At 32.8% G+C, this 22,611-nt stretch overlaps 1 protein-coding gene across 1 annotated transcript; it reads left to right on the top strand.

Annotated features, from left to right (window-relative positions):
• Positions 1–1,511: 1,511 nt before the first annotated feature.
• Positions 1,512–7,573, top strand: LOC130947321 (solute carrier family 40 member 3, chloroplastic). The gene is made up of 13 exons (XM_057875989.1): positions 1,512–2,141; positions 2,618–2,843; positions 2,925–2,988; positions 3,572–3,786; positions 3,868–4,044; positions 4,137–4,211; positions 4,488–4,589; positions 4,674–4,791; positions 4,876–5,022; positions 5,563–5,669; positions 5,761–5,874; positions 6,173–6,476; positions 7,273–7,573. The coding sequence occupies exons 1-12, from the start codon at positions 1,975–1,977 to the stop codon at positions 6,464–6,466; spliced, it is 1,806 nt and encodes a 601-aa protein (XP_057731972.1). The 5' UTR covers positions 1,512–1,974; the 3' UTR covers positions 6,467–6,476; positions 7,273–7,573.
• The last annotated feature ends 15,038 nt before the right edge of the window (positions 7,574–22,611 follow it).

The following is a 22,611-nucleotide window of genomic DNA, read 5'->3' as shown; positions in this document are numbered from 1 at the left end:
GAGGGGGGATGGCAATGAGGGTTCAAATGAGAGGGAATGGGTTCGTGATTTGAATTTACGCCACTTTTACCGTCGGATTTATCATTGAAAAATTTCGATGATAAACCATTGCGAGTCACCAAAATGCATCGTTTTACTAAATTGAGTTACCGTCGGATTTTTCAGACGGTAAATCTGATGATAAAAGACGCGCCAATTTAATTTATTTTTCCTCTAAATATTATCGACGAATTTACTGTCAGAAAATAGAATCCGCCAGTAATTACTTAATCTTACAAATTTGACGTGATTATCACTGGTAAATCCGACGATAAATCCGTCGCTATTTTACGACACTAAATCCGATGATAAATTTGATGATCCTTAATATTTTTTTATAGTAAATTATTAAAATATTTTTAAAATATATTTTATTAGTAAAATTATTTAATATTCCAAATATTTTAAAACTATTAAAATCCGAGCCTAGTCAGTTATGTATTTTCTTGTTCTTGTAAGAAATTATAATAAGTTTCCTATTTTCCTCTATGAGTGAGTAAGATGCTATTTTATCTGCATGTTACATACTCCACGTCATTCTTAGAGGAAATTAAAAAACATATTGCGACATATTTCCTTGAAAAAATCTCAAGTGTCATTTTCTCTCTCAACTTTTTGAAATTAACGAAATTGATCCCAGGGAACATTATATTGCGACATATTTCCTTGTCTCTATGGGCTTCTAAATGCTTGAAATGTCTCTATTACCCCCTTTTTTGGGTCTGAAAAAAATTCTTCAAATATCTTGGGGAAGTTTTATGATAGTGACTTGGCCACCTACAAAAATCAAACTTACTTGTGGATTTCTTTAACGCTACTTGGCACATTTTATTGCGTTTCAAAACCAAAATCCAAAACCAAATTTGGAGTCCAAATCAAATTGAAATTCTTAATGCTCATAATTAATTAAAAATATTTTTTAAAAACTATAATACTGAATTATGTCTTAAAAATTAAATAATTATATTATTTATATATTAAAAATTAACTATTAAATTAAATACACTTATAAAATATATATTAAAATATATAAAATAAATCAAATAATATATATAAATGCATGATAATTAATATGGTAATTATTTTTTGAATAAACATAACATTTTGGTTTAACATAAATTACACTCACATTTTGCATGATTTATTTTTAAAGTTTTGTTGATATGTGCTCTCAAAATATTAGTTTAAAAAGGTTAATGTGCTGATTTTTGATAGTTTAATTAAATTTGAAATTTAATTATTTGATAATAAAATTTATATATCTTATATATATATTATATTAAACATTTAATTAAAATCAATTAAAACATTAATCTGTCTAATAAAAATAATTTTAAGAAAAAAAAGTTATTAAAATATTAGACTAATTTGAATGTTCTTTCATAATCCAGAACCAAACACAGGAGAGAAACTAAGTCAGGGAAGAGTGATGCAGATTACGACTTTCCAAGTTGGTGTAAAATGATAGGACGATACTGCCACGTGGCGGCATGAGAAGGCTCTGTTCTGCTGAATGCTGATTCACGAAAGAAAAGAGAAAAAAATGGCCACACAAGGAAGTTGTAGTTTGCACTCTCCGCCCACACTTGAAAAAACGCAGCTTCTGAGAGTGCAAGCCGCAAACACATTCCCGTAATCCAAAACTAAGATAAGGTTCTCTCTTTTCTTCTTTTCTCCTACCATCTCAATTCTCAACCACCAACTCTTTTTTTCTGAATCGACGGTGAATTGAATGAAGAAGCTGAACACTGAATAGAGAGTGATTCTGTATTCTTCGGATTGAAGAACCAAACAGGGAAGTGAATTCAAAGGGAGATACGTACGAATTAGGTTTTATTTTTGGGACTGTATGAGTTGGGAAAATCCCAATTGGTTCTTATTCTTTAAGTTTGGAAGCTTGAGGTTTTACAAGAAGGAGCAACAACAGCTTCAGCTATGGCTATTGCTACGGCCACCTTCTCTCTCCATTTCTCCAAAGCTTCCATTCTTCATGCTCCTTTTCGTTCGTCTTCTTCGCCATACGCTTCCTCTAGAATACGCCATCGCTTCCCTTCTAGTAGATGGTTGAACAACACCACCATTTGCCCTTATGCTCCTCACAGGTCAGATTCTTGTGTTTCTTCAATTTGTAGATGTAATCATGATTTAATTTTTTATATGATAGTCTATGATTATGTGTATACATTGTCATTTGATTCATGTAGTTGATTTATCTATTGGGATAAAGCAAAACATGATACATTAGATTAGATTAGATACTATAGCATCATTTGTGAATTGTAATATGAAATATAGATGCGATAGCATCGTCTGATTTATGTAGTTGGTTTTTCTGATGATTTGTGGTATGCGTCGTTTAATTGATGTATTAGATTTTATTTATTAACTTATTTATTGGTAGAATGTGGTCAACTTTATCATATGGAATAAGGCTAAACTTGATGCTATTGAATGCTTAGAAACTGCATTTTTTTATGTTCCTATTTTATCTAATAGGATAAGGCTGAATTCACTATGGGGTTTCAGTTATGGTTATTTATTGTGTATTTCTCTATACCCTTTTTGGCTTTGGTTACAGATTTGCATGTATTAGTCCCAAATGTTCAATCACAGATACTAGTGTACATTTGGACCATGTTGCCACAGATGAGGATGGTGAGGAAGGGTGTTCTTGTTCTTCTCCAATGGTTAAACCTGAGTGTCCGGTGCCAATCGTTAAGCTCAACCCTGATATTCTTGAGGCTGAGTCTTTGAACCTACTCAATGAAGACACATTTGTAGATACCCTACTGACAGCATTGCCTGTAGGTTTATTTTTTCACCATTTTAAATGATGTTTTGCGTGGCCTTACCATTTCTCATATTTTTATGGTGGCATTATGCAGGTTTTGTCCAAAGAGGAGCAACATGCCCTCGCAGCTACTCCAGCTCATCCTGCCGGGTTACATGGTGGGTTGCTCTTCAAACTTGCCAAAGTTCACCTTTGGCATTGTTGTTATTGAGAATGTTGACTCGTCATAGTTCTAGTGTCAAGTCGTGTCAAAGGTCAATTGACTGAAGTTTTCACTTTGTAGACAAATGGAATGCTCTTTATTGTACAACCTACTCTGTTCTGCTTGTGGCAATATGGTCTCTTTTTCTTGGATAAAATGCTAGCTTGAATCAAAACACCTAATCTTCTCTTGGCATTTAAAAGGTGCTGTCAGTTGCACTAGGTGGTTCTTTTTGTTCTGGCATTACTGGTATTTGATTTCATATGTATCTTTAATGGGACAATCATACCTTAGGGTAGCTTGCTGGGTCACTCTTTTGTTTATTTGTTTTTCCCTCCCCAATCTCAAGCTTTCATTAGATTGATGTCATAATCTCTTTAAAAGAAAGCCATCTCCTTCTGGCTGATGAATCCAGCTTAGCAGTGTTATTGTGTATATCAATAATCTCAAATTGTTTGATGGCAGTGAAATCAATGATGCTATTGTCTTTTATGGCCAAGTTTAATTTTCTTATCTAATTTGAGTGTTGTATATTTCAGCTTTCTATGCTAGCTGCATAGTTGCAAATTTAGTTGAGCAGCTTTGGAACTTTGCTTGGCCCTCCGCCATTGCCTTGATTCATCCAAGTCTTTTGCCTGTTGCTGTAATGAGTTTCTTCACTAAAGTGGCTATAATTGTTGGAGGCCCCTTGGTTGGCAAAGTTATGGACCATCTTCCAAGAGTGCCTTCATACAATTCCTTAACTATTATTCAGGTGAGTTTTTCGATACGTACTCAATGTCAGTGAGGATACATCTCTGTTTTTCCTAAAATGGATCGCTCCCTGTATTTTCAGGCTGTAGCTCAGTTGCTATCTGCATCAATGATTATTCATGCTCATTCTGTGCGTCCTACTTCAGTGTCTACCCTGCTTCTGCATCCGTGGTTTGTTATATTGGTTGCAGCCGGGGCCATTGAGAGGCTATGTGGTGTAGCTTTGGGGGTAGCAAATGAGCGTGACTGGGTTGTGATGGTATTGTCTTTCGGATCTTATCCTGTTTGATTTATTTGAAAATTTTGTTTTAAAATAAATATTTTTCTGATCCTCGGCGGTGTTTTCTATAGCTGGCCGGAATGAATAGGCCGATTGCACTTGCTCAGGCAAATGCTATACTAAATCGAATCGATCTCCTCTGTGAGGTATTTGCTTTTGTTTTTTTTATTTGTATTAAAGAGAATAATATCCTTTTCCCAGTTGAATAGAATATGTAGGAAAAAATGACCTCTATAATTACTTTCTCCGTTCCAAAATATATGTGTCATTGAATATTTGGTATATTAACAATCCAATGTATTTGGATGCAATTTGTATCAAAATGCATTGAATTTATGAAAGTAATATATTTCCAAAATGACTGATATTTTGGAATGGAGATCTGTATGTTTGAGTCAAACTCATAAAATGTTCATTTACAGATTCTTGGTGCATCACTGTTTGGAATCCTGCTTTCCAAATATCATCCTGTTACCTGCCTGAAATTTGCTGCTGGCTTAATGATGGGGTTACTGCCTGTTACAGTAATTTCTCTTCCTTTCTTCATGTTCCATTACTTCCATTAATTGAAAGGAAAATTCATTTCATTCTCTATTTTAAATTCGCAGATTATTTTCACTTGTTTGGCAAACAAGCTTTCTACTGGTGTTCTTGAAAGGCCTAGACCTTCACAAACCTGCTGCAGAACATTCAATGAAGATTTTGCACCAGATGCTGAAAATATAGGTACCATTTTTACTGATCTTACTGAAGATGATCATCTTGTCCCTGTATTTTAAATATAATTTCTTTAATTGGATGGTGTAACAGTTGTTAAAGGTCTTAAAGCCATCAAGCATGGCTGGAAGGAGTATCTGGGTCAGCCAGTTCTTCCCGCTAGTCTTGCCTGGGTGCTCCTCTACTTCAATGTTGTTCTTACACCGGGAAGTTTGATGACAGCATTTTTAACGCAGCGTGGTATGTGAAATTCCCTGCATGATTGATTCGTTTATTCCTCAATTTTTGGGAAATTTCTTTTAAGTTCTAATAGATCGTTTGTATCAGTAGAGAATACATTTACAGTGTTATATATACATGTACAGTGTTCTAATAAAATTGTTAGTTCCTTCATAATCTATGACATTTCAATAGGAATTGCACAAATTGTGATTCGATTCATACAAATCAAATACATTGGACTAGGTTTAACATCCATGCTCTTTTTAATAACTATTTCTCACTTCGAATATGTGATTGTTAAACTGAATGCTGTAAAAACAGTCAAAAAGACAGAAGGCAAAATGGAGTAAATTCGATGTGACAACTTGAGGTTTATGGTCCTAGTCTCTACATTTGTTTGTACCTCATAATCAATCTGTTACATATTTAAACCAGTCATAGATGTTATTTATTTATTTCCCTTTTCTGTATCCCTTTAATTGTTTTTTCTCTGATGGGGATTATTTCCTTTTTATTCTTGCGCCAAATCCAATAGCATTATTTAAAATTGTTGAACAGGTTTACATCCATCTATCATTGGAGGATTCAGCAGCATGTGTGCTTTTATGGGTGTTACAGCTACATTCGTGTCTTCAACTTTGGTCAAGCATTTTGGCATTTTGAAGGTTTCTTCCGTAGCCTTTTCTTCATTACATGGACCGGAAAATATGATAACGTTTTTTATGTGCAATTATTGAAAAAAATTTTCTTTCCTAGGCTGGAGCTGTTGGTTTGGTGGTTCAAGCTTTACTTCTCAGCATTGCTGTTGCCGTATATTGGACCAGATCAATGTCGAATCAAAGCCCACTTCTCGTTTTCCTGTCTATGATTGTAAGTCACTGTACTTTTTATTTTTCTCAACTATCATCAATTTATGTGTTCATTAATTAGGATGTCCTAAACCATAACAACTGAAGTAGATCTGAGAGCTATAGAGGATCTGATTTGCTTATACAGAATTACTGTCCCAAAACATTCGGTAAATGTAATATGGAATGTTCACAGTAGTCAGTTCCAAAGAAGCCTAAAAAATTGAAGGCCCCAGATTTTGTAATTTATTTTTTTAGAAACTTTTAATCTTTATTCACTTTGCTCAAATTTGTTCATTCTGACGTTATGTGCGGTGCAGATATTGTCGCGGTTAGGACACATGTCATACGATGTTGTAGGGGCACAGATTATCCAAACAGGGATCCCATCATCAAAAGCAAATCTCATTGGGACAACGGAGGTCGCTGTTGCCAGTTTAGCGGAGTCTATAATGCTCGGTGTCGCAATAATTGCAAATGATCCATCTCATTTTGGGTGTTTGGCAATGTTGTCCCTTCTCTCGGTGGTTGGTGCCGCATGGATGTTCTGTAAATGGTTGTTGAATCCGACAGATGAACAAAAAACACTCTTTTCTTATGATCCTCAATTTTGATAATATTTTGGTAAGTATATCTAAATAGTGTCTGTTTTAGTGTTGGATATAAAACTACTTTGTGCCTTAGGAGAGTGTTTGTGACAATGTATCGGTGTTTTTATCACAAAAAAGTCTAGAGTTCAATCCTTATTGTTACCATCAAATACTAAATTTCAACACAAAGATGAGCCTATGTGCCAAACCCAAAAGAGACTCTGGCACAAAGAGGAGTTTTAGATATAAAATCATTCATATATTTTACCGAACACGTGTTTTTTGGAGAGATGGTTCATTATAATACCATATTTTTCAATAGGGTTTCTGTCTTATTATATTACAATTGTTTCAAAAATGCCTTTCTTCTTATGATCCTCATTTCTGATATTAATAGTTCATTGTCTGATACCATATTTGACTATAACTTGCTATATCCTTTCATAGTTCGACATGTACTCATGGAAACGGGCCTTATTTATCTGGTTTATGTTTACTTTCCTGCTTTGGCATGTGACATTTGTCATATAAAAGAAAAATATTAATTCTTCAAAATGTTCAATTAACTGTTTGATGTAAGACAATATTGGATTAAATGCTGAGCCTATGAATGCAACTGTTGCTTTGATTCTTTTGCTAATGGTGCAATACTATTTATCTAATCAAGTGTTGTCACTTAGATAAAATTGATACTTGTGAAAGTTACTTGGTTTTGTATACTTCGCTGCACTTGATTGGATATTAGAATAAAAGAGTTTTATACCACTTTGCCTTGAAATTAAAATCATAATATTTTCATATAATCTAACCAATAACATTGTTTTATGCAGTTGCTTCCATTAGCTGCATTAGTACAAAGGCTGTTTGGTGGTGGACAAGAACCCAAAAAAAAAAAAAAAAATCTTGGCGCTATTATTATCATCCACTTAATACAGGAACTAGGGTCATTGTCTCGATGATGATTTCTATGAACAAAAATAGATAGATATGGCTGTAACCTGTAATTCTGTAAATGCAAACAAGCATGCCTTGCTATTAATAGCAGTGTGTACATGACACTTATTTTTTATTTTAGCTAGGTGCTCAGAAATAATTATAAAATCTTTGTAAAGCATTTTATTGATTTTTAAATTAATTTTTTCTGGGGTCTAATAATGAGATTCTTGCGTTCATAATAGCACAGAACAGACTGCTTTGCCCTTCTTTTTTGGTTTTTGGGGTTGGGGGGGAACCCAGATATGCATGCATGGAAAATTTCAAAGAGGGGTATAGGTCTTTTAGCATGGTTACTTTATACTTTGAACCTTTTGTTTTTTTTTCCCCTTTGAGACCGATTGGACAACATCTACACTCATCACTACACTCGTACACACACATACACACACTATTAAGTGTTCTATTCACTATTTGACATCTCCCAAGTTTTGAATTCGGATACACCCATTACAAGGCAAAATGATGACCATTACACTAAAGCTTTGCTGCTATACTTCGAGGTATTTTCTATGCTGTCTACGAACAAGAAATCTTTCTCGATTAATCCTTTTGTCCCATTCCAATCTTCGAGAATAAAAAAGATTATTTTCAATCAAAGTTTGAATTTGTTTATTTAGAATTGGGACTCTTCTACTATATTTTATTTTTTTTTTTCTTCCATTTCATCATTCTTTAAGTCTCACAGATTTGATCCTATAGAATGTGACCCATTTTCTCATTGAATAAAAGGTATAAAATATTTAGTGCCTATTTCGGCCAACTCTCCATCATCTTTTTTTGGCTTGGTGGCATGTATTTTTATGGTGTCAGTTTTTTCAATTATGAAGCATGGCTAAGTAATCCAACTCACATTAGACCTAGTGTATTTCACTCATAAAATTCAAATATAAAAATATAAGTTCTACCTTATTCTCACTCTACTTTTAAGTAAATTAGGTACCACTTTCATAGTTACTAAAGAATTTCTCAACTTCAATTTGAATCTATTAGTTAAGATATGTTGCAGTTGATGTGATTGGATAAATACTAATTTTATGCGATTGGATAAATACTAATTTTATTCCCTCGCGGATAGAGTTTAACTATTATGTTAGTAAATTAAATTAATATATTATGATAGTAAAAGGGATGCATCCAAAACGAGCACAATACTTTTGTGTATAAATTTCGTGTAATTAATGAATAATTAATTAATAAATTATTTATTAATCAAAAGAATTAAAAAAGTAATTTTTTTTAATTTAAAGAAGTAAAAATATTAAAAATATGAATTTTGTCATTAATTTTAAAAATTTTTTGTCCAAAACCAAACTAACAAACTAAACCGGTTGGACCGAGCTTAAAGGCCCGACATATAACTTATGACTACAGCTCTTTCTCCCCTCATTCATCACATGTCATGCTGAAAACTGTAGAGGGGGGGGGGGGGAAGAACACAAGTAAAATCCCAAATCCTTGTTTCAATTTTAATTTCACTTATCTTTCAATTCGGAGTTTCGATCGCCATACCATTTGCGGCCATGCGATCACTGCATTGAGCTCTACAAAACCATCCAAATAATTTGGTAAGAAAATCTCAATTTCACACTCAGTCTCTCTTTCTCCAATTTTGAAACTTGGATATTTGGGTATTGAGATTTGTGATTTGTTTTGGTGTTATGATGAAATTATTGAGTTTTGTTCAAATGGTGCATGGATAATGTAAAAACCTTCAAACCCTCTGTAGATTATTGAGTTAGTAAGCTTTGATGTTGATTATAGTGATATATTGTAGAAATAGATTGAATTATGAGTTTTGGAGATAAATTGATGGAATTGGAAGCTTGAATTTGAACATTGGAGGCTGAATTTTCTGTTTGGTGTACGTTTAGAGCTTTGGATGGTTGTGGAACGGTGATAATTGAGGTGTTCTGGGCTTAGGGAGGAATAGGCCAAGGTATGATTTTGGTTTCTCGTAGATAATATATATTGTAACGTGAAAACTTAGGCTAGTTGACCGTAGGATAGGTTGAATATTGTGAACTTGTTAATCTTAGCAGTTTTGGTGAAATATTGAGTTGTTATGAACTTGTAATGTTGATATGTGCATATATGAGTTATGTTGTTTGGAAAGTGGAATGTTTGGAATGAAATTGATACAAAGGAATATTGGTATGTTGTGAAAGAGATGGAATGATATGGAGTTATTTCGGTCATAATTGATGTTGTTTTGAAGTGTGGAATTTTGGATTGAGTGAGGTTTTTGGTAAAAATAGAGGTTTGGTGATTTTGGTAAAAACTTAATTTTTGACCAAATTTCGGCGAGCCATAACTCGGCTTTTGGACCCTCAAATCTTGTCAAACTTATTTCAAATGAAAACTGAGTCCATGAAGTTTATGTTGTTCGACGAACAGACTAAAAATGATTTTTAACAAAAAAGTTATGCACGTTAGAATTTTGGTGTGCAAAAGTGATTTCTGCAGAATTTAACAGCTGTTCACAATTTTAAGGGCATGCATACGCGAACATACACGTGACGCAGACCTTGGGCTCTACCCAGACGTCTCGCGTACGCAGATGTGTGCATGAGTACACGAAAGTGGGTGAATTACAGTCTCGCGTATGCGAGCAGTAACATGCGACGCGGGACGGCTTTCCTTTCCAAGGGGCTCGCGTACGCGGATAAGAGTCACGTACACGAGTTGGGCAAATGACACTCCCGTGTACGCAAAACATGACATGCGTACGCGGAATCCCTGTTTTTGGAAAAAGTGAATTTTTGTGATTTCAACCTATTTTCTAACCTCCAAACCTCTATAGTTACCTTCTATAGTCCCAAATTTAGTTCCTAATCATAAGGAGAAGGGTAAGCTTAGAGAAGGAGTTAACTTGGTGGTGAAGAAAGGTTTTGAAGTAATGATTTATGGTTGAGGAAATGCGGAAATGACGATGATGTTATAAATGATGACAGAATTGATAATTTATTACTTGGCTTATGCACTTCCACTTATCTGAGATATGAGTTTTCCTGGGTAGATGCAGTGGTTACCCACTACTCGCTCCAGGTGGAGACTCAATACTCTGTTGACCCTAAGTCGCAAGATGTGGTCGGGCACTTTAACGCCCTGAAAATTCTCCAAATGAGATGGAATTTGATGATATATATATATATATATACCCTTGGGGATGCGCACACGAGGGGACTGTTGCAGGTTAGCTACCGGACATGTTGGATTTGACCATATAACCGACAGATGATATCATCAGCCACAAGACAACCATGCATCATATGTAGTGTTTGTTTTGTTTGAGTGTGCATTACTTGGGTTTGTTTATTTGGTTAATTATATTTAATTGCTACATATTCTACCTGCCATAAATGCCTTCTATATGTGTTTTCCTTGTTTGTATTGTATGTTTATGCAACTGAGAGATCTCTTATCTGGTGGAAAAGTGACAAGGGTAGTTCCACCAGTGTTTTGGAGGATTGGAGGAAACGGAAAATAAAGTGTTAAGTTAGGTTAGGGTTAGAACATGAACTCCTCAGGTAACCTACACAATTTATGGATTTGAACAATTCTTTAAGTTAAATTTCTAAGTGTCGAAGTTTTAGGATTGCCTTTAGCTTTTTCTGGGACTTTATATATTATATACGTTGGCACCTTTACCATGCTGAGAACCCCCGATACTCATTCCATACCTATATTGTTGTTTTTCAGATGTAGGTCGAGAGGCACCTCACTAGGCGTCAGGATTTTTTCTCTACAAGCAAAGTTGGGATGCTATATTTTGTTATTTTTCTATGTATATAGATGTATATAGACTTCTCCTTTGTATATGCTTTACTTTCGTTCCTCCTAGAGGCTTTTATGGAGAAATAAGTGTTTGCTTTATGTATTTTTGGGATAATTTTAGCTTTGCAGGTCGAGTCTGGAGCTTAATATTCTGTATCTTTTGGTATTCCTCTTCTTATGTATATATCTTTACCTTTCTCCTTATTCGAGTATTTGTTTATGCGAGCAATGCGTTTTTTCATTTGCGACTTGTTGCTTAAACTTTTCTTCAAGGCTCGTCGATTATGAATTTCTTTCAACTATATATATATATATATATATATATATATATATATATATATATATTATTTTTAGAGGTCGTAATACCACACCATCTCTATTTTACGGCTTAAGCGTAAAGCTCTATGTGGTAGAGTATTACATTATGCAGATTGGATGCGCCACTTTTTATGAACGATTAGATTTTATTAAATAAAAACAAAAAAATGTTATAAAAGGAGAGTATTGATAGATTTTATTAGCCTATTTTCACACAAAACTCTATTTTTAACTGTTTGACCTTTCCGGCAAACTTGTAAACTTCTGCAATACCTGTTTATGGTAAGATAGCTAGTGTTTAAGTCTTAGGATGAGCGAGAAGGTAGAGGAGTTAAGGAAGAAGCCTAGTAAATTAATATCGAGAGATAATAGGAACAACTATGATTATGACTATTAATGAAGTAAAATATGATTTTGATAATAATTGGTGATGATGTGAGTCTGGTACTTAATAAGAAAAGTATTGGGTTTTGAATTGTGAATTGCTATGGCATGGATGAAAGAAAATAATGAGTTGGAATTGAGAATGGTGATGAGAACGGTGGTCGTATCCTGCTCAAGTGTTAATGAGAGATGTGATATTGAGGAATAATGATTAATTATAAGTAAGGTATGACGAGGGTGACTATGATATCCCGAGAAAGAATGAAATGTGTACAGTAGTGACTGTGAATATAATGAGGGTTTATGGCCTGGCAATGATGCTGGTATAATCCCGCTTGCTCAGTGCGTAAACCATTGTATAGAGATGGTGGTTTTATCCTGCTAGCAGTAAGGAGAGAGGTGTGATCCTGCTTACAAATTAAATTGTGTAGTGAGGACAGAGTTTTCATCCCGCTCACAAGTTAATAAAAATGAGTAATTGATAAATGACTGGGATTTATGAGCTTTGTAATGTATAAAACAAATAAGAGAGATTATTGTTAACTGGGTTGAGTTGTCTCGGTAAGGACGGTGATTTAATCCCGCTTTTTTGTGGTTATTATGCATATGCGGGGATGGTAGTTTTATTCTGCCCGCAGTGAGGACGGAGGTTTTATTCCACTCACGTACTAATGAATTGTGTATTAAGGACAGAGGTGTGATCCCGCTTACAGATTGAATTGTGTAGCAAGGACAGAGGTGTGATCCCACTTGCACATTGTTTTGTGTTTGGCAAGGACAGAGGTTTAATCCTGCTTGCAGATTGAGTTGAGTGTAATCCCACTTGTTCGAGGTACCCAGAAAAGATGGTGGTTAAATCCCGCTTATTTTGGAGGTAAGGGCAGTGGTCTAATCCAGCTTGCATGTTTCGGGCAATGATGATGGTGTAATCCCACTTGTTTATGGAACCTTTGGGTAAGGACGGTGGTTGAATCTTGCTTATCCAAGTTGAGTCTGACTACATAATTGACACGTGAGCACATGACCAGTAGGATATGCATGTATCATTTGTATCTATGTGACATTGTTTGAGTGCGTTTATTGTATATATGGTTTGCCTATATGATTATTATTGTCTAACTGCTATCTGTCATAATTGCTGTAATTGAATTTGGTTGTGTTTGAATTTTATTACTCGTGTTTGTTGTTACTGATCAACTGTGAGACCATGTATATGGGTGCTAAAATGAAATGGGAGAACTTGAGACTGAGAAGAAATAGGACGAGTGAAAGGTGAGAGAATTGATAAGAGATAGGCTGAGAGGGACTTGAGGCTTGATGCAAAGAGAAAGGCGAGTGAAAATCGGAGATGTATGAGCATAGTTAGTTACACCTAGTATGCCTTACTATTTTTCTGGTTTAATATACTTCTAGGCTTGGATTTCTGTCTGTTGAAGTTTTAGGATTACCTAGAGGATTCGTGTAGTTTTTACATTATCTTTGCTTTGGAATTGTTACCCCTACTGAGAACTCTGAGAGGGATGATGTTCTCATCCGTTTCGAAAATTTTCACTTTACAGGTACTGGACGCGATGCACCTCGTTGAGAGTGCAGGATCTACTTTTGGAAAGCGAAGATTTCTTTTGTGATCTATATTCTGTACTTAGATTATATATATTCTCCACTTTTATAATATTAACTTGTACATCCCTCTTAGAGGTTGATTATAGAAAAACAGGATTTATGTTTATGCTTTTGTCATACTTTTGGGATTATATATTATTGTCTAGTCGGCCTTTTTTTCACAAGTCGAGACTAGTACTACTTATGTATTCATAGTTATAAAAACCGAACCGGACTGGTCGGTTTGACCAAAAAACTGGTGAATCGGACCCTAATCCAATTCGATTTACCACTTGGACCGTTTAAGAAAGTAAACTGGTGTGAACCAGTAAGAACCGAATCAAACCGGTCAAAACCGACAAGAATCGGTGCAAACCAGTCTAACCAAACCAGTGCAAACCAGTCTAACCAAATTGGTCTGCTTGAAAATTTTTTTAAAATGTCTCCACCAAGAACCTTTGAGCAAAAGCAACCTCCACTTGTGACTCAGCCATTGCGCTTCTTATTACTATATGTGACAAATATTAATTATATAGTATACATAAATATCTAATTTAATTTAATTTTCATTTTTCTATTTTTAAATTAATTATATTTTAATTATATACCATTATTAATATAAATATAAATTTCACTAAACATTTATTAATTTACTTGATCTATTTCAATGCTAGTATTGTGATTAAGGTTATTTTTTTTATATTAGTATTAAAATCTACTGATATTATAGTTAGATGATAGACTTTGTGAATTCATTATTTTTTTATTGTGTCAAAATAAGATACTATTGTAGTATTACTGATAAATTTTATGGTTTTTTTTATATTAGTTATTTTTAGAAGTTGAGACTTGATTCTTCATAAAATGTTATGTATTTCAAATTTTAATTTTAAGTTTTTAACTATTTTATATTTTATATTTACATGAGACCGGTTTTATCGGTTCAACCAGTAATTTATTGGTTGAACCAATAAACTAGTAAACCAGTAACTTGATCGGTTCGATCACTAGTTCGACTCTAACAATTATATATGTATTTATATTTTGAATTATATATATATATATATATATATATATATATATATATTCTTATCACTTTTATTTTTTCAATTATGCGCGTTTATTCTCATCGTTTCGCAAGGGATGCAGACTTGTTTTAATTATTCTCTTTACGGGCTCCTAGTTAACATATATTTTTTCAAATACTATGTATATATTTTGTTTTTAGATGTCGTACCTCACCACTTTTGATTTACGACATAGGCGTAAAACTCTGTGTGGTATGGTGTTACATATATAGTATGGGATTTGTCACTGATTTTAAATTTGAATCTCATTTCAAATTTAAATCATATCTTATTATTTTAAACTTGAATCTTTTAAATTTAGAATTCAAATTTAGAAATAAAATAACTAATTATTGTCAAATCTCATTTAATATTTTCAATTATCATACTACTATTATATTCTTGGTGCTAGTAAAAAATATAATAATATTCTATTTGAATTAATATGGTTATTTATTTGATCAAATCAAAATAATAATTAAATAATTATACAGCAAAGATTAGAACACTCGTTAGTATGTGACCCCATAGGTTCAATACTAAGTGGATAGTAAATTAGTCATACTAAATTTACTAATTAAAGTTGACGTCGAGCAACATTGCTTAATCTCCCGAGAAGAACAAAGTATAATTTCTTCCATCGTTTTAGCTCTTGGTTAACCCATAGCGTATGATTTAATTGTCAAATATTTAACTTGTTACCATTATTATATTGAACTGTGAATGACCTAAGAAACTCATTTCTTCATTCATTCAATCTCATTGGCCAAGATTTTATTTATCTCAATCATTATAATCATAGAGTTTAAACTCTTTACCGAGAGTTGACGGATTTTTTATTGACTAATAATTAATTCTAGAAGTATTTAAATAATATTCGATATCCATTCAACTAGCACCTTAGGGTATTAGGTGTTCGGAATCAAAGTATAATAAATACATTATTAATTATTATGACAATCGCAGGTCAAAGGAAACTCCATAACTGTGTTCATCTTAAGAATATCCTATTGACAAATATGCGATAATTATAACCATTAGGATTTCTCAAAGTGAGTTAGTTCAATAGTCATATCTCTATATGCATCATCTATATATATAATTTAATAAATAAGATATATTAGTTTTTATCCAATGAAAATCATTATTTATTGATCTTTTCAGATTATTAATGTCTTTTTAATAATCATATGACCAAGAACAATTTAAATTAAATTATAAAAAATTTATCTCTTAATATTATGATAACTATCACAATAATAAATCTATGAATTTAATCAAGAATCTTATTATATTAATTTTTTTAATATTTATCATTAACAAATTATTTAACACATAATAAATTAGAATGTGATTATACTACTTATTCTCAACACTTCTAACTCACAATTAAAGCCAAAACCAAAATAAATAATCTCAGTCCACAAAATTCAAGAGTCTAAAAGATTTATGATTATTAAGCTACTCAATTTATCTAGAGCCTGGATTCCTTGATCCAAGTTTGACCCAACTTGAGCAAGAAGAATGGCTTCAACTACACTAACATGTCCCTTTATAAACTTGTCTACTATTTAAAATGTCGGATAACAATAATTTCTTAAACATTGAAAAATAACTACTCACTATATAGGTATAAGAGTTCTAGAGTGATGGTCAAATCACCATCCCATTTATATAAATATTTCATGAAACACAGTATCTCTCAAATTCTATTTTATTAAAATTTATCTATAATTCTTACTAATTAGTATCAGAATTACTTGTAATAAATATCGCTCACCTTCCTCATTTAAAGATTTCAGATAATTTTACATCGATTAAAAAAGACATTAAAACCTTCATAAAAAGAAACCTCAACTTTACATCTAGACTAAAATTACATTAGTTTTAAATAACTCTTGAAACAATAAAATTTAAAAAATTTGAACTAATATATATTAAATAAAATATTAACCTTAAAAAAGTTATCCATGAAAAAAAGTGTCGTGTTGACCGGTTGATCCCGTTATGTGTACCGTAATAACAGTGTTATTGGTGAGAACATGAACGTATCCGTCACGTTGGTCCCTTCTTCCGAGAACGTATTACGTGCACTCTATGCTAATGAATAATGAATGATCTTTCTGTCATTCTTCCAAATCTGCTTAATTATTTCTAAATCTCGTTTTGGCGTTTATCATTTCTGTTTTATAGCATATTAGCATCTAACGAAACAACATAATGTGCTTCTATTCAAATGGTTTGCTAGGTACTTGGATATGATATTATGATAAGATATATATAGGGTTTTTTTCCCTAACAGGTGTCTTTAAGGTATTGACTAAGGTCATTACAAATAAGTTTTTTAAAAAAATTTCTCTTTTAACAAATATATTATAAATACGTTAAAATATTTAATTATTTAAATTTTTTTCCATATTTTTTTCTGTTAAACATCTTAACTAGTACCTACTCACACACTTGTTAGTAGTATTTCTTTTAAAAATACACCTGATATTTTATTTGTAATTTTGTTCTTAATAATTTTTAAAATTGTCATATTGATCTTATAATCTAAATCTATTAAATTATTATTTGGTTAAAAAATATTTTAAACAAGTAGTAAAAATAAAATTTTTTATTAAAACTAATTTTTTAAATTTTCAATATATTTTTAATAAGTTAAATATATTAAAAACTTTATTATTCTTAGAGTGAAACCTTACCCCGATGCCTAATAATTTTACAAAATCCTTTTTTGTCCTTTAAAAAAAGTATAATTCCATCGCGATCTTTATTCATAATTTTCGTCAGACATCCTAGCCATTCCGTTAAAGTCTTCGTCAATAAGAGAAGTATAACTCCAACTCGACCCCTAATCATCACCAATATTTATCATCATTCTCTGCATTTTCTCTTTCTTCTCTCCACCATTTTTGGCCACTATCATCACTAACATCCACCATCATTCTTTGCTTTTGTTGCACCAATCCACTGCTATCATTCTTCTTCTTTTTGATCAAACCAAAACCACGCAGCCAGATCGCTCGCTTTACTTCTCTGTTCACCATCGACAATTCCAACATCGCCATGGCTACCCTATTTCCCTTTTTCTTCTCCTTATCCTCACAATCCTTCTCTAACCAGCTTGCTCCTGTCTCTATTTGCTTTCACACTAAATTCCAAATCTGCATCCCAAGTAGAGAGAACCTTACATCGATTAAATTAAAACACCGAGACACCCCATAATCATCAAATCACTCTTTCACATAAAAATCGATACTTTAAGTAAATATCCATACTCAATCATTAAAATCTAGAAAAGGACAACTCGTAAAACTATATCACAAACCAAATTCAAGTATTTAAACAGATAAAAATACTCAATTAAAAGGAGGTGACAGTGGGTTGGTGCAGCGAAGGAAGAGGAGTAGGAGGTGGCAGTGGATTGGTGCAGCGAGAACAGAGAATAGTAGTGAATATTGGTGATGTTGGTGGCCGAAATGATATTGAGGAGAAGGAGAGAGGAGAGTTGGCCTAGTGGTGTTTTGGTTCGTAAAGAGGAGGAGAGGAGAAAAGAGAAAAAGAAGAGGGGGCAATTTGTCCGATTAAATTGTTGACTTAATGGTCATCCATTAGCTATAGACGGAGACATTAATAAAAGAGGTAGAAGATCTCATGGAGTTAATTGTTAGAAGTCACGATGGGATTATGCTTTCGTTAAGGGGCAGAAAAAAATTTGGTGAAATTGTTAGGGATCGGAGTGAGATTTCGCTCTTATTCTTACCTTCTTATTACCTCTCTAGGTAACCAAATGTCTTGCTATATATGTACACTACGTGTAAGGAATTAAGAATTGAATATGGGATTAGGAGTAGCAACACAACCCATCCACTCTATTCTTTTCTATTTTTTTTTTGGACAAATTATACTCTAACACAAACACACACAGCCTTCCCCTCCCCCCTCTTTTTATGGATTCTATGTCTATTTGTTACTTTCACCTAAGATTTGAACGCAAAAAATATTAGAGGATTATCAAAATTTATTGTGTTTGATCATTAATTAGTTATTATTAAATTAAAAATATTAGGTTGATGGTTAAAACTAATGGCAAAAAATAATAGATTCTAATGACTTTCTAGTATTTTTCTTTGAATGCAATGCACTTTTCAAGCGAGGCATACATATATGATATTCCATCCCTATTTAATTGGGGCAAATAATTATTGGACTCTGCGTGAAGTGAATTTTTATTGGAGTGAATTGGGTTGAGTTTGAGATATTTTTACTTGTCCTAGTACAAATAATTTATATATATTAGAGATTATATAACTTATTTTTTAATTTAATTTACATTTGAATGATGTTTAAATTTTGCTATCCATAGAACAAGTATTATATAGAATAAAATAGGATAAAAATGGAGTCGAATAATGTAAAAACCTATCTCTATGCGAAGCATGATTTTGATATAATATCTTTAAGTATGACAAAAAAAATAAGATAATTTTATCATCAAAATTTAGTGATTTTATGTATAGTAGATATTTTTATGTTTTTATAAATGATAAAAAATATTTTTAAAAAATGAAAAACTATAAAAATCAAAATTTGGTTTTTTGCATGTATGTTTTGAATATTTATTCAAATATTTTTTTAAAACTTCAAATCAAATATACAAATAAGTTGCTAAATATTAAAATCATTTATCTCATACAATAACAACAATTGCAACAACAACAACAAAGTCTTGTCCTATTAGATAGGGTCGACTACATGGATCAAACGATGTTATTGAACTCTATCATGTATCATGTTTATAGAGAAATCATTATAGATCTCATTTGACCACCTTATAAATGGTCTTCTTAGATCTTCCTCTCCCTTTCATTCCTTGTCCATCTTTTATCTTCCATTTCATTCACCCTCCTGACTAAGTATTCTGTCGGTCTTTTTCTCACATGTCCAAACCACCTGAGATGCGATTCTACCATCTTTTCCACAATAGGTGCTACTCCAACTCTCTCTCTCTCTCTTATATCTTCGTTCCTTATTCTATCCAATCGTGTATGACCACTCATCCATCTCAACATCTTTATCTCTACTACACTTAACTTATGTTCGTACTTCCCTTTAATCACCAAACACTCTGTATGTTAAAGCATAACCGGTCTAATATCAGTCTGATAGAATTTACTTTTAAGTTTCAAAGGAAATTTTTTGTCACATATAAAACTAAATGCACTCCACCATTTTGACCAACCTACTTGGATCCTATGATTTATATTCTGTTCCATCTCTCCATTATCTTGTATTATATTTGAGATTATATAACTTATTTTTCAATTTAATTTATATTTGAATGATGTTCAAATTTTACTATTAATAGAACAAGTATTATATAGGATAAAATAGGACAAAAGTGGGGACAAATAATGTAAAAACCTATCTCTATGCGAAGCATAATTTTGATATAGTTTCTTTAAGTATGATAAAAAAATAAGATAATTTTATCATCAAAATTTAATGATTTTATGTATAGTAGATATTTAAATTTTTTTTTTATAAATGATAAAACATATTTTAAAATATGAAAAATAATAGAGATCAAAATTTGGTTTTTTGCATGTATGTTTTAAATATTTATTCAAATATATTTTTTTAAAATTTCAGATCAAATATACAAATAAATTGCCAAATACTAAAATCATTTGTCTCATACAACAACAACAACAACAACAACAACAAAGTCTTGTCCCACTAGATAGGGTCGGTTGACTACATGGATCAAACGATGTTGTTGAGCTCTATCATGTATCATTTCTACAGAGAAATTATTTACATATAGATCTCATTTGACCACCTCATGGATGGTCTTCCTAGGTCTTCCTCTGCCTTTCACTCCTTATCCATCTTCCATCTCATCTACCCTCCTGACTGGGTGCTCTGTCGGTCTTTTTCTCACATGTCCAAACTACTTGAAATGCGATTCTACCATCTTTTTTACAATAGGTGCTACTCCAACTCTCTCTCTTATATCTTCATTCCTTATTCTATCCAATCGCGTATGACCACTCATCTATCTCAACATCTTCATCTCTGTCACACTTAACTTATGTTCGTACTCTCCTTTGGCCGCCCAACACTCTGTACCTTAAAGCATAGCCGATCTAATAGCAGTGCGATAGAATTTACTTTTAAGTTTTAAAGACACTTTTTTTTGTCACATATAAAACCAAATGCACTCCACCATTTTGACCAACCTACTTGAATCTTATGATTTACATGCATCCTATTCAATTTCTCCATTATTCTGTATGATGTACCCAAGATACTTAAAACTTTTAACTTTTTTTAGGATGTTTTCTCCAATTTTTACCTTTGTATTAGGGTTTTTTCTTCGACGGCTAAACTTACATTCCATATATTCTCTCTTACTACGGCTTATACACAGACCATACACTTCTAGAGCTTCTTAGTATAAATCCAACTTCTTATTTAGGTCTTCTCTTGACTCTCCTATAAGGACGATATCATCGACAAAAAGCATGCACCATGGCACAGGCTCTTGGATATGCTCTGTGAGTACTTCCAAGACTAACGTGATAAGGTATGGACTTAAGGAGGATTCCTGTTGTAATCCTATACCAATAGAAAATTCCTCTATCACACCATCTTGAGTCTTCATCCTAGTTGTAACTCCATCATACATGTCTTTAATTGCACGAATATATGCGATCCTTACTCTCTTCTTTTCCAAAACCTTCCATAAGACCTCCCTTGGCACCTTATCGTATGTTTTTTTCCAAATTAATAAACACCATATGTAAATTCTTTTTATGACTACGATATCTCTCCATCATCCTTCTTAATAAGTATGTAACTTTAGTAGTGGATCTTCCTGGCATAAAACCAAATTGGTTCTCTGTTACTTGTGTCTTTTGTCTCAACCTCCATTCTATCACCTTTTTTCATAACTTCATGGTATGGTTCTCTGTTACTTGTATCTTTTGTCTCAACCTCCATTCTATCACCTCTGTATATACCCTTTATTCTTGTAGATAGGTATCAAGATGCTCTTTCTCCACTTATTTGTCATCTTCTTTGACCTTAAAATTTTATTAAAAAAGCTTGGTTACCCAACTAATGCCTTTCTCTCCAAGACCCTTCCAAACTTCAATCGGAATATTATCGGGTCCTACTGCCTTGCCATTTTTCATCTACTTTAGATCCTCTGTTACCCCGAAGTCTCGAATCCTTCGAAAGAGTCTTCTGTCCTTCATTAAATAACTCATAGAAGTAGCTACTCTTCTACCTTTTATTAATCTTCTCATCTTGAGCCAAAACCTCTCTATCTTTATCCTTTATGCACTTAACCTGATCTAAATTTCTCTTTCTTCTTTCACGGCGCTTTGTGATTCTATATATACCTTTTTCTCCTTCCTTCGTGCCTAAAGACTGGTAGAGACCTCATATGCTCTTATTCTTGCTTCACTTACAACCACTTTTGTCTCTTTCTTAGTCGCTTTATATTTTTTTCCCAATTATATGCATTGCGAAACAAAAACCACTCTTTAAAGCACTCCGTTTTTGCCTTTATCTTTTCTTGTACATTCGCATTCTACCACCAAGACTCCTTGTCCCTTGGTCCTATCCCTCTAGATTCACCGAAACTTTCTTTTGTTGTTCTTCTAATAACTTCTACCATCTCCCTCCACACCTCCTTTGCACTTCCATCCCCTTCCCACTTTACTTCTTCTCCTACCCTTATGAAGTTTCTTTGTTCCTCACCTTTCATCCGTCACTATTTCGTCCTTAGATTCTTCATATAATGTCTTTTTCTCAATTTTTATTCAACGCAAAAATTCATGACGAGCATCCTATGTTGTTTTGTTAAACTCTCTCTCGAAATAATTTTATAATTAATACAAAATTTCTGATCGACTCTCCTCAACAAGAAAAAGTCAATTTGAGAGCTTGTCATAACACTTTTATAGGTTATAAGGTGTTCATCTCTCTTTTTAAAGCATGTATTTGCGATGAGAA

This window comes from Arachis stenosperma, chromosome 9 (assembly GCF_014773155.1).
Source record: "Arachis stenosperma cultivar V10309 chromosome 9, arast.V10309.gnm1.PFL2, whole genome shotgun sequence".
In the NCBI taxonomy this organism is placed as follows: Eukaryota; Viridiplantae; Streptophyta; class Magnoliopsida; order Fabales; family Fabaceae; genus Arachis; species Arachis stenosperma.
This window is presented reverse-complemented; position numbering and strand designations above follow the sequence as displayed.